Source organism: Halichoerus grypus, chromosome 12, assembly GCF_964656455.1.
Source record: "Halichoerus grypus chromosome 12, mHalGry1.hap1.1, whole genome shotgun sequence".
Classification (NCBI taxonomy): Eukaryota; Metazoa; Chordata; class Mammalia; order Carnivora; family Phocidae; genus Halichoerus; species Halichoerus grypus.
This window is the reverse complement of record NC_135723.1, coordinates 56,691,119-56,704,259: the sequence shown is the minus strand read 5'-3', so window position 1 is coordinate 56,704,259 and position 13,141 is coordinate 56,691,119. Positions and strand designations below refer to the sequence as shown.

Genomic DNA, 13,141 nt, shown 5'->3' with positions numbered 1-13,141 from the left:
TGGAAGGAGAGAGCTGTGGTGCCTGACTGCTTGGCATTTCCTGGCAAGCCTCCTCTCACCCTTACCTCTCCTCCCTCCTGCGCCCCCCCCGCCCGCCACCGAATTTGTTGAACACACAATGTGCTGTCGACAGGAGTCTGGAATGATGTCCTTTTGGGGGCTCCTCGCTCTTAGCTAAGTTCTTCCAGTCCGGCTTTGACGTTGTTTGGATTTTCATCATTGTCCGGGATGTTGAAGTGGTTACCCTGATCCTCTGCGAGGGAAGTGAGAAGTTACCCTATTTATCTTCTGTATTCAGTACCATAGACCTAGCCTCACTGTTGCCCACACTCCGGAATCCCGCTTTTGTGTCCCCACTGAAGTTTGCTCATTGACTTCCCAGTGTGTGCGCTACATCATGAGGCCCACAAGGATAAAATCCTTACGGTCTGCTGGCCGGCTTCTCTTTTCTACTCCGTCCTTTGGGCATTTGCTGAATGCCCCTCGTGTTCAAGGCCCTAGGCCGACCGCGGTGGGGAGGCAGAGAGAAGCCTGGGGGAGGCTGAGCACACAGGTGGCATCGTGTACTGTCACTCACAGGTGTCCGCAAAGGAGGATGGGAACATCGTCAAGGACACCAACGTGGTGCTGGAAATCCCTGCTCCCACCGCCCTCGCCTATGGCGTCATCGAGTTGTATGTGAAACTGGACGGCCAGTTCGGTGAGTGCTGCCTTCCGCTCTGGGTATTAGAGGAAAGAGAGGGGAAGCGTGGGGGTGTCCCGGGACATGGGGGGCAGGTGGGCTGAGTTGGGAGGACATCGGGCTGGGCGGGCTTTCACCAGCACGGCACAGGGTCAGCAACGTGGGCTGTGCCATCAGAAGACCAGGTCTCAGCCCTGGTGCCGTGGTATCCCGTGGGGCCTCAAGCAAGTTGTGGGTGTCGCTGAGCCTTGACTCCCCATGTCTGGAGCGGGAGAGACATTCCGTCGCGGAGCTGCAGTCACGGTTAAATGGGATGAGCACACCAAGTGCCTGGCACAGTGGTTGTTTATTATGTACTCCGTCTCAGCTCTTAATCGTACTGTCCTCAGCGGCATCGCACCTTCCTTCCCCCCGCCCAGTGTGAAGCCAGAAACATGGCACTTGACCTTGATCTGCTGATCACCACTGTTCAAAGCTGGGAGATCCTGGTCATTGCATCATTTGAAGAAAATACAGGCTTTTGCTTTGCTCGTGTCTGCGGATCTTAGATGCTTACGGCCCCTCCTGGGAAGAGGTTGTGTTGAGCCCAAGAAAACTGACCACTTCTGGGGGCCAGGAATGAATAAATGTAACATAATGATTGACTTGTTAAGGCATGGTGATGTCATAGTTATGGTTATAAAAAAGAGTCTTCATTTTTAGAGATTTATACTGAAGTCTTCACAGATGAAATGGTAACACGTCTGTGGTTTGCTTCAAAAATGATCTGGGTGGAGTGTAAGGTGTGTGTGCATGGGGTCCGGAGAGGTAAAGAGCGATCATCGGTGCTGGTCAGTGGGTGTGTAGAGGAGGTTCATTATACTGCTCTATTCTTGTGCCATTTCACCTTTTCCATAATTAGAAAGTTTTAAAAGGGGTGCCATAATAGACCATGCACATATCTATTGTGGTCTCCTGCTTCCCCCCCTTTGTTCTCTGCGAGGTTTGGGAGGAGAAAGTTGTCCAGGAGTCAGCCTTTTGTGTGCACTTGGCCTGCATGGGGTCACCATGCCATAGAGCCACAACTACAGACGCTCAGAACGTGGACCGTCCCCACGGGACAGTCACAAGCTCCTGGGCCATGTGAGGCATGGGATGCCGTGGCAGAGACTCCCTCTTTCTTTTCCCACGTGGAGCAGCCTGCCTTTCATGGAGGTGACGAAGAGTGAGGCTGTCAGTTTGAAGAAGCTGGTCTGGAGGGGTTGGTCAGGGGCACATGAAATGCCAGGAATATCAAGAATCATGACCTACAGGCTTTAGGCCACGGTTCCAAATTTGTGTCGTCGGCATTATTTTATTCTGGCTCTTTGGAAGACTTCTGTGAGGATTATTAAGAGGATTATTAAGAGGATTCAGTTGTCCCTCCTGTTTTTGTTATCAGCATGTTACCACATGCATGTACATGACTCCAGACTAAGATGTTTAGGCCTGGTTATCCTGTCCACACTTTTATAAGCCTCTTGAAAGCGTGGCCTGCACCCGAGGCTGCCCAGGAGTGCTCTGAGGACCTTTGGTGGCTGGGGACCAGCCTGGGGCTGCCACTCAAGGCTGGGGCCCCTGCGGGGAACCCCTCCCTGTTTCTCCGAGGAGGTGGCCGCGTCCTGTTCTGCTTGCAGCCCTGTCGGGGGCACCTGTCACTCCCATGGGGAGCCTCTCTTTTCTCAGACGGGGTTGGAAAGACATAGCCTTGTGTGGTGTGGCTCCTGTTTGCGTTTCAATTTCAAGCCTTTTATCTTGGCTGGCTTCTGCTGCCTTTGAAAATAAATTCCTCTTTGTGCTGTGGAGAAGAGGTGCCCAGGGGGAATTCTGGAGGTTCTTCTGGCTCCCTTCCCACGCCCTGGCCTAGGAAGCCCCGCTCCATTGCTCTTTCCTACTGTTGACTGTCATGCCTGTGCAGCCTGGTGGCCGGGCTGACACTGCATGTGATTCACTGCCTGATTCTTAAGCCAGTTCTGCTTTTTCCCCATTTTCCCTTCTGTGTTTTCTGTTGCTCTTGCCACAGAATATTCTGATCTGGCTTCATAAACAGACCTGCAGGGGCCAGAAGGGCCCTTAAGAGGCTGCCTGATGTCTCCTCCTACCTTCTGGGAGGGAATACACGTGACAACAATCCTGTTTGTCCTCTGAAACTTTAAGCAGAGGCTGACTCCCTGTGTCCCTTGGGGGAGGCACCTGTGCGGCCTGTCCTCACCAAGAGATTCTCTCAGCCATGACCCCTTCCTTCACCAACAGCTCCTTCTTATAGCCAATCAGAAACATCACTTCATGGTCTTGAACTTTCACCTTGTGCTTTGTATAATCAGGCATTATGCCAATGTCCTTGCAGCGTGTCCTTCTGATTGGATGTCCTGTGGACAGGAGCCTGTGCTCCCCACCCTGCCTGGGCCTGTGCCCTTCTCGGCTGGTCTATTGGCCCTGAAAGCATCTCCCTACTGGGTCCCGCTGCACACTCTTAATTGGCCCCCCTGCTTCTCTGAACCTTTCCCCATCTGTTCCATCCTAGCAGTATAGCTGATGTGATTATTTAAAAATAAAAATTTGGTCACTTCACACATCTGCTTAAACACCCTTCTGAGACTCCCTTTGTCCCAAGAGAAAGTCGGCACTTCAGGTGCGTTGTGACCCAGCCCCAGGATTTGTCCGGCCTTCCTCCTAACCTCCAGCTGCTGCAGCTGTTGCCAGTTAACCCCGTCTGGGGACAGTCCTGTCACCTCTTATCCCTGAGTTCCATGATGGCCTGTGTGCTCTCTGCCTCTTTGCCTAATTCCTACCGAAACTTCAGGGGGTTCCTTAGACACTGCTTCATCCAAGAAACCTTTTCTAGTTCTCGCTCTGGCTTCAGGGACCTGTCTACCTCCTCCCACACCACCTATGTTACCTCTGTCCCCACTCGTAACATACTTGTCGAGGCCTGGACTGTAGCCGCTTTGTGTCACTGGTTCCTAGCACAGTGCCTGACACTGAAGAGAATGACAGAATTGGCAGCGTCTTCAGGGGCCCGTGCATGTGTACGGGCAAGAGTGGAGCTGGTGCCAGAGATTCCTAAAATACCAGTTGGCGGCCCTGCCCGGCTCTTGGCAGGATTTGAGACGATGTTAATAGTCATGGTGGCTGTCCTAGAGCAAAGTTATCAACTGAGGGCTGGTTCACACTCATCTGCCTCAGTGCCTGGTGCAAAGGGCAAAGTGAGCCAGGGCTGCTCCGGATGCCCGGTGAGCGTGGGTCATGAGTGAGTAAATGGACTATTTCCTTTGTCTTTAGATAGCTATTTGATCTTTTATATCATTTGTGCTCACAAACAAATAAAAATATGTGCTAATCCTCATGCCTTCCACATTTTTATCCCATAGCCTGTGCTTAAGTACACAAATTATTAGTTAGAAGCATTTTATTATTATTTTTTTTAAGATTTTATTTATTTGACAGAGAGAGACAGCGAGAGAGGGAACACAAGCAGGAGGGGTGAGAGAGGGAGAAGCAGGCTTCCCGCTGAGCAGGGGGCCCGATGCGGGGCTCCATCCCAGGACCCTGGGATCATGACCTGAGCCGAAGGCAGACACTTAATGACTGAGCCACCCAGGCGCCCCAATTAGAAGCTTTTTAAAAAGAACCCTAATTCACAAGTTCACTTACTGTTTTGGCTTATTAAGGACATTATTATTACATAATAGCTGTTACCTTAGTTGGGTTCTTAACTATGGAAGTATTTAAGGAAACATTTTTTATTTAAAAAAACTTTATTATGGAAAATTTCATACATGTTCAAAAGTAGAGATAATAATACAATGAACTCCCATGTACCTGCCATCCAGCTTTAATAACTAGGGTGATTCATGTTTCATCTGTAACTTTACCACCTCACTCCGCCCTACTCAATTATTTTGAAACAAATCCTAGACATTATATTGTTCTGTCTATAAATATGTCAGTATATCTAAACAGATAAGCTGTTTTAAAAAGACTAGTTTTGCCTTCATATAGATTCATGAAGAATGTATTCATTTGTCTGTTTTCTTCCACTCAACGTTTGTAAGATTCATTCATACAATTGCAGAAGTTCATTTTTTATTCTGTATTATTTGATTTACTAATGAAAAGTAAAGACTTTAAAAATACAACTACATACCACTTGTATACTTAAATATATTATAATACTTTAATATCAGTTCAATCAAATCAAATTTACTAATCACATTTAAATTTTTTGTTTCATACATGATGAGTTGTGTAAGATTTGGTTTTGTTAAGAACAAAACCACAGGCCCCAAATGGTGTCACTTTAAAATTTACTTTGTTGAATTTTGTTATTTAACTATTTGTTCAAATTAGGCTAAGGAAATACTTCCATTTGAAAGACTGCTTCCTACCTCTTCAGAGAGGACACACTGGAGACGAGAACAGCCATTTCTCCTGTAACCATAGGAAGAGGCTGAGTTTTCATCAAATAGCCTAACGTGTAGGAAGTGGGTTTATGGGATCAGAGTGCATGTGTCCTCCACCCCCCTTCCCCATTAGGTAAAGCTGGGTCTGATGTGTGCTAACAAGGCCTGGCTAACCCTGTGCCTGGCTTGTCCTTTTCTCCCACATTACAGAATTCTGCCTCCTACAAGGGAAGCATGGTGGCTTTGAGCTCGAGAGAAGTGGCTCTGTCTTCATGGACCCTCTGCCCTTTCAAGAGTTTGCATCTGGGGACATGCCAGATGCTGGGCAGGGACCATCTGCCCTGGATTGGCCGCTGAGTGTTTTAAAACAAGGTATTGCCAGCAGGGTGGGGTGTGGTGAGCTGATGACTGCTTGCACTGCGCTGCAAGAGGTGATGTGGCCTTCATGATCGAGGACTCCTTAGAGACTTAATGGAGAACAGAGAGGACAGTGCCTCCAAGTCGGACGTAGTCCACTCAGCAGGATGCACCTCAGTGGGATCTTAGGGAACCTCAGGTCTTAGGTGCCATGTTTTGAGGAAGGGGTGGAAGACTGAGGACTGAGAGGGCATTTTCTTTCATTTTAACCATAGAAGGCTTGCATTAAAAACAGCTAGTCAGCAACAAAGAGAGGGAACCCCAAATTTGCATCTGTTTCGTGATATTCCAGCCTTCACTGCCAACACAGGCAAGGCTTTGTCAGCATTTTGAAATGCTCTCTTGGGGGCTCTCTGTCCACATGGCTTGAAGCACTGTAGTGCCATGGCATCCGGTGAGGAGGAGGGGAGTACCTGGGACGTGCCTGCAGCAGCTCCTTTTATTCTCCGTAGCATGTTGTGTTTTAAAAAATTGGCTTTTCTCCTGGTGGTATGGGGGGGGGGTGGGGGAGCGCAGTATATGTCAGGAGACGAAACAGGCAAGGAAAAGGTGAAACACACAATCAGGAAAGAGCTTGGTACAAAGAGCTAGGAGCAGCTCAGAATATGGTCTGGCTGGGAGGATAAGAAGATTCTTACCTGTGGGGCTTTGGTGAGTCCCAAACCAGAAGATGCTTCTGTTTCTGTAGCAAAAGTGCCAGTGTTGGAAGAAATGGCAAGGAAGGCCCAATCTTAAGATGGGGCGTCCCCATCCTCTGCTTCCTTGAGATGGATGATTGGGTGTGACTTCCAGCTGCCGTTTCAGCACTGCCATGGGTGCAGCCTTGAACTGTGCTACAGGGAAGTGACGAGACAGGTCGGGGGCTGCAGCTTCCTTATAATTTCCTCTCCCACCAGTCCACCCTGTCCGTTGGCCATTCTAGTTAGCCTGGGGTGGAGTGGGATGGCTGGGCCTGTGAAACAGGAGTAGGATGGGGGGCAGCCTGGCCTTTGTACCCTCAGACCCCAGACTAACCAGGAAAGCTCTTCTCTCTAGGCTGGCGTGGCAAAGACCCAGCTGTGTTCATAGGGAAGTTTTTGAATATGTCAGGGACTGATGTGACCTGTTCTCTCCATGGGGCTGACAGCTGTGTGCTGGAATTTGCCATCAGCAGAGGTGTAGTACATTATGTATTAGTATGCATCCCTGCATATGAAAGCTGTGGTTTATCAAATCTTGCTTTTAAATCCCCACTGGGCTTAATTTACTAGAAGTGTTTCAGTGTCTTAAAAAAAAAAAAGATTTAAGGAGAGAGCCTCAAGCATCCTGCACAGGATGTGCATAACCTAACCAGATGGGCCTGTGTGCCTGTTCTCCAGGATGGGTGAAGAATAATGAGTGGGAAAAGTGGAATGGCTGTGTTTGCCATGAAAACAGGGTGTCAGACTTTGAGAAGCAAGCATTAAATATTAAAGGATAAAAAAACTGCATGGTATTAGAAGAAAGAACATGGAAAATAATGGCCTTTGGATTTCCATGGCTGTGGAGCCCTGTAAAAGCACTGACTGGTTAGTAATTCAGCCTGGATAACTTACTTCTCTAGAAATCATGCTAAAGAGGGGTCTAAATAATTGATCAGACTTTTCCAGAAAACAGACATAATGTTTAGTGAGTCATCAGAACAAAAGAGTGAAGTCGGAAGCAGATCTGGGCAGCCCTCTCGCTTGTCTCTTTTCGTCGCCCTTGTTTCTGGTTGTTGAAAACGCGCAGGGTGGTAGCCAGCTCGAGGCCTGACTCGAGGTCCACGACTGGCCCTGCTCAGGGGAGTCCCCCGTCCGGAGGCGTGCACGGCGGTCCTGACGCGGGGCGCACTCTGTGCCTTCACAGCCACTCTGCTCTTGGAGAGGAACTTCCATCCCTTTGCAGGGCTGCCGGAACAGCAGCAGACAGCACTGAACAATGTCTTCCAGGCGGTCCTGTCTGACGAAGAATCACTTATGGCCCTGGAGCAAGTGGTAAGACCAGAGACCTCTCGAGACTGTTTCCACCTGGGTTTCCGGGAGATGTGGGCAGGCTAGACCTCTTGGGATAAAGCCGTGAGCTGGGATAAGATTGTATTTGAAATGTCGCCACCTCCTTTAAACCTTCAAGCTTCTTTTTTTCTTACTCCCAGGTCCTTAGTGTTGTAACCGAAGAAAGGTGGCTGATGTCAGGAATCGAAGGGTAGATTGGTTCCCTAAGGGCTGTTGTAACAAGTTACTACAAACTCTGCGGCTTCGAACAACAGAAATTTATTCTCTTAGAGTTCGTTCTGGAGGCCAGAAGTCTGGAGCTGAGATGTCAGCAGGGCCCTGCTTCCCCCACAGGCTCGGGGGGTGGGGTGGGGGGTGGAGAACCCTTCCCTGCCTCTTCCAGCTTCTGGTGGCTCCTGATGCTCCTTGGCTTGTGGCCACACTGCTCCAGTCTCTGTCTCCCCATGCCTCTGTCCTCTGTGTCAGTGTCCTCCCCTTTTCTCTTAAAGGACACTCACCATTGGATATAGGGCCCACTCCAGTCTAGGAGCATCTCATCTTGAGATCCTTACCTCAATTATATCTGCAGACTCTTACTCTTACTCCAAATAAGGTCATACTCTGAAGTTCCAGGTGAACATATATTTGAGGGGCCATGATTCCACCCCACTACAAGGCAGCTGTGTGGTAGAGTCCAATAAGTCAACTTATTCTATTTAGAATAGATTAAAAAGCAGGCCTTTACATTTTTCTGTTTTGTAGCAGAAGGATTTTCTGGGAAGGTTGAATTCCTTAACTGTTATTTGTACAAATGGTGAAGGACACACCAGCTGCCAACCTGCCAGACTTTGTACTCTCCTTTGTTAAGGGGGCTGGGGCACTATTAAGATGATTTATATGATAGCTTTTTGTTTTATTTTGTTTTTTTTTTTGTTATTCTATTATTCAGAGTTGTTGAACTCTGATTTTCTGATTCAATGCTTAATGATTTCCAAGAGCATTCAGTTATTTTTCCCTCTTGCAATTGGATTGTGCCAAAAGAGTTTAGCTACCAGTGATGGAACCTGCAATTGTTGAAATAGTCCAACAGTCCAGGAGATCTGGGGTGTTCTGGAGGATGTGAAGCTCACAGAAGGGTGTGCTAGCTCCAGGGAGAACACAAATGTTTCCAAAAGCCCACTGATTTATACTTCCTAAAATAGCTCCTTCCAAGAGGGAAATCTCAGACCAGTCCCCTTTGGAAAGAACATCAACTGCCCTGTCAGGTGCAGGAGCAAGCTGCTCAGGTGGTGTGGGCTGGTGGGCTCGTTTATGAATGCATCTGATGTGGAGGTTACAATGGAGACGAGCTCACTAGGTGGTCCTGAGCTGGCTGAGGTGGCCTTCACTGGCAGGGCCACCCACCTCCCAGCAGGCCCAATGTGGATGGCTGAGGCTGCCTTGGGCCCAGCTGGGAATGTGGCTGGGGGCTGGTGTGCCAAGTTAAAAGCTGGAGAACCATGATGGGACAATGCTTTATGTTCCCTTCCTTAGTTCTGCATGTAGTCACCTACTCCTGGTCCCTGGTACAACCTGACAGACCCTGCCTTGTCCTGGAAGGTTCTATCCATAGTTCCCTGCATCCGTCCTCCCCTCTGAGAGAATAGTACTTGGCAAAGCTGTTTACTCTCTCCTTATGAGAGATTAGCGATTTCAAAACAGAAAAGAATGCAGGGTTTTGCTTTTCTTGTGAGATAGTGGAAGGGTAAGCGGTTGCATGTCGTGGGGCAGAGGCTCAGCTTGGCCTCTGGCTTTACTATGTCTGTCTCTTTTCTCCTCTCCCTGCAGTGTGAGGATGTGGTGAGCGGCCTGTTGCCCCCACTGGCAGTACTGGGGGAGCTGAAGCCCCCACAGCAGCAGGACGTCATGGCTTTCCTATGTTTGGTGGGGTACGGAGTACAGGGCGGGTGTCCAGGCCTGGCGGATACACTCAGCAACCAGAAGCTCTTTTCTACAGCCTACTTCTTGGTCAGTGCCCTAGCAGGTATGGAAAAAGGAATGCTGTTGCTGCTTTGAAATTGCTTTGCTTACTATTGTGGAAGATTTGGTACCTGTGGTTTCCTCCCTTTCAGCAGTACAGGGAGGGTAAGTGGAAGGCTGAGGAAGCTTTTACGATTGCCGTGAAAAGTCAGACTCGTGTGACACCAGCCTCCTCTGTTCTCTCAGAGAGCATGTCTCTCTCCTCCTCCGGGGAGGGCTGTCAGCGGGCACACACCCTCAGCAGCACAGGAAGGCTTCTCCTCAAACACAGCCTGCGGTTCACACTTGAGCCTTGACACTGCTGCGTGGCAGTGGCTTTCATTGGGCAACTGTTCTCTCCCCTAGTGTTTCGGTACTTCTGATCCTCTTTATAAACTCATTGGCCACTTTGTGGCCATTTGGGCAGGGAGACTGTGGAGAGCATCCTGATGCACTAGGATGCTGGGCCCAGTCAACACAGCCTCTACCCTGATCCTGAGATGGCCCTAGGGGCATGGCCATGAAGTTATCACTAACTACCAGTGGACCCCCCCCTGCCACTCCTCTCCACTGCCATCCATAATTCACCATGCCAGAGAGGCTGTGGTATCAGAAGGTAGCCACTCTATGTAGGCTTTCAGTTCCTTCAAGGAAAGGCAAGACCTGGCCCATCAGCCCAGGATCCTTTTCCCCACAACTTCCCTTCCTGGTGATATTATTAGAAGTGTTGAGTTCAGGATGCATTCATGGTTCCTCCCTAGCACCACAGAGGAACAGAAGCCAAGCAGATCTTCAGTTTTTAAAAAATTAATCATAGAGGATCCCTCTCGTAGCTCTACATGCTGATGAATATATGCTCTTGTTCTAAGTCATGGATAAGTGCAGCTGAAAATATCTAGTCAATTTCTGAACCAACAATGCCCTCTTGCATCTCTCTGAATTGATATCTCATTTACATGTTGGTCACTGCAGAGGTCAGATCAGCTCTTTCATTGTAGTAAAGCCCTTCCAATAGTGTTCCTGCTAATCCTCTGCCCTTCTTTTTTTTCCAATATATATATTTTTTAAAGATTTTATTTATTTGAGAGAGAGAGAGAGCACATGAGAGGGGGGAGGGTCAGAGGGAGAAGCAGGCTCCCCGCTGAGCCGGGAGCCCGATGTGGGACTCAATCCTGGGACTCCAGGATCATGACCTGAGCCAAAGGCAGTCGCTTAACCAACTGAGCCACCCAGGCGCCCAATCCTCCGCCCTTCTGAGTTGACCTTTCCCTCTTATAAAAACAGTCTTCTCTCTTTAGAACCTGGGGAAAATGCTGGAACAGAAAATGGCCTCTCCTTGAGTCCTGTCTGCAGCTTTCTAAATAGTAACATCAGTTACCAGCTTTATAGTGCCTAACTTTTAAAAAGAGACAAAATTTACATCATATTAGTTTTAGATGTACCACAATTCCATATTTGTATACATTGTAAAATGATCACAGTATGTCTAGTTAATACATAGTTACAAATTTTTCTTTCTTACAAATTTTTTTCTTATGAGAATTTTTAACATTTATTCTTAGCAACTTTCAAATATACAATACAGTATTGTTAACGATAGACATCATGCTGTACATTACATGCTCATGATTCACTTTTTTAATAGCTGGAAGTTTGTACTTTTAACCACATTCATTCATTTCCATCTTTCCCAACCCCCCCCACTTGCCTCCTCCTTCTGGAAACCCTCAATCTGTTCTCTGTATCTATGAGCTTTTTTATTTTGTTATGTTAATCACCATACATCATTAGTTTTTGATGTAGTGTTCCATGATTCATTGTTTGTGTATAACACCCAGTGCTCCATGCAGAACATGCCCTCCTTAATACCCATCACCAGGCTAGCCCACCCCCCCAACCCCTCCCCTCTAGAATTCTGTTTGTTTCTCAGAGTCCTCTATAAGCTTTTTATTTGTTTATTTAAAGATTCTACATATAAGTGACATCATATGGTATTTGTCGTTCCCTGACCTTTTTCACTTAGCATAATGTCCTCAGGGTCTGTCCATATGTCACAAATGACAAGATTTCCTTCTTTCCTTCCTTTTTCATGGCTGAATAATATTCCACTGTATATACACACCACATTTTCTTTATCCATTCATCCATCGGTGCTTCCAAATCTTATTTTAAGTAATGCTGCAATGAATGTGGGGGTGCATATATATATTTTCTGAGATTGGTGTTTTTATTTTCTTCAGATACTTACCCAGAAGTGGAATTGCTAAATCATATGGCAGTTCTAGTTTTAAACTCCATACTGTTCCATAGTGGCTATACCAATTTACATTCCTACCAATAGTGCACAAGGATTCCCTTTTCCCCATATCCTCACCAACACTTGCTATTTGTCTTTTTGAAAAATAGCCACTCTAACAGGTGTGAGGTAATATCTCATTGGGATTCTGATTTGCATTTCTCTGATGATTAGTAACATTAAGCACCTTTTCATGTACCTATTGGCTATCTGTAGGTCTTTGGAAAAATGTCTATTCAGATCCCTTGCTCATATTGATTAGATGGTTGGGGGATTTTTGTTTGTTTTGCTATTGAGTTATAGGAGTCCTTTTATATTTTGGATATGAACACCTTATCAGAATTATCTTTGTAAATATTTTTTCCCATTCAATAGGTTGCCTTTTAATTTTGTTGGTTTCCTTTGCTGTGCAGTTCTTTGGCTTGATGTAGTCCTACTTAATTTTGGTTTTGTTGCCTTTGATTTTGGTGATGATTTTTTTGGATTTGACACCAAATGCAGTCTCAAGTTGCTTATTACCTTTGTTGTTTTCTTCTAGGAGTATTGTGGTTTCAGGGCTTATGTTCAAATCTGAGTTAATTTTTGTGTATGGTGTAAAACAGTGATCCAGTTTCATTCTTTTGATATGGCTGTTCAATTTTCCCAGTGCTGCTTACTAAAGAGACTGTCTTCTTCCCATTGTATATTTCTGGCTCTGTGTCATAAATTGGGTTTATTCTGGGCTCTCTATTCTGTTCCATTGATCTATAGTCTGTTTTTATGCAATATTGTACTGTTTTGATCAGTATAGCTTTGTAATATAGTTTGAAATAAGACAATGTGATGCCTCCAGCTTTGTTCTTCTTTCTCAAGATTGCCTTGGCTATTTGGGGTCTTTTGTGGTTCCATACAAATTTTAGAATTGTTTGTTCTATTTCTGTGAAAAATACCATTGGAATTTTGATACAGATTGTATCCAATCTGTACATTGCTTTGGGTAGTATGGACATTTTAACAATATTAATTCTTCCAATTCATGAACACAGACTGTTTTTCCATTTATTTGTGTCTTCTTCAATTTCTTTCATCAGCGTCCTAGTTTTCAGTGTAGAGGTCTTTCATCTCCTTGGTTAAATTTATTCCTAGGTATTTTATTCTTTTTGATGTAATTATAAATGGGATTTTCTTAATTTCTCTTCTGATTATTCATTAGTATATAGAAACACAACAGAGTTTTGTGTATTGATTTTGTATCCTGTAACTTGCTTAAATTTATTCTAATAGTTTTTTGGTAGTGTTTATTTCCTATATATAGTATCATGTCATCTATAAATAGTGACGGTTTTACTTCTTTCTT

The 13,141-nt window shown here is 46.2% G+C and overlaps 1 protein-coding gene across 5 annotated transcripts in view; it reads left to right on the top strand.

Annotated features, from left to right (window-relative positions):
- Window positions 1–13,141, top strand: part of GSDME (gasdermin E) — a 71,626-nt gene that overhangs the window by 42,277 nt on the left and 16,208 nt on the right. For all 5 annotated transcript variants that reach the window (XM_078059374.1, XM_078059375.1, XM_078059376.1 and 2 more), the window contains 4 exons: window positions 580–700; window positions 5,314–5,475; window positions 7,387–7,514; window positions 9,339–9,534. In XM_078059374.1, coding sequence (XP_077915500.1) covers window positions 580–700; window positions 5,314–5,475; window positions 7,387–7,514; window positions 9,339–9,534 — 607 coding nt within the window. The remainder of the gene's footprint in view (window positions 1–579; window positions 701–5,313; window positions 5,476–7,386; window positions 7,515–9,338; window positions 9,535–13,141) is intronic.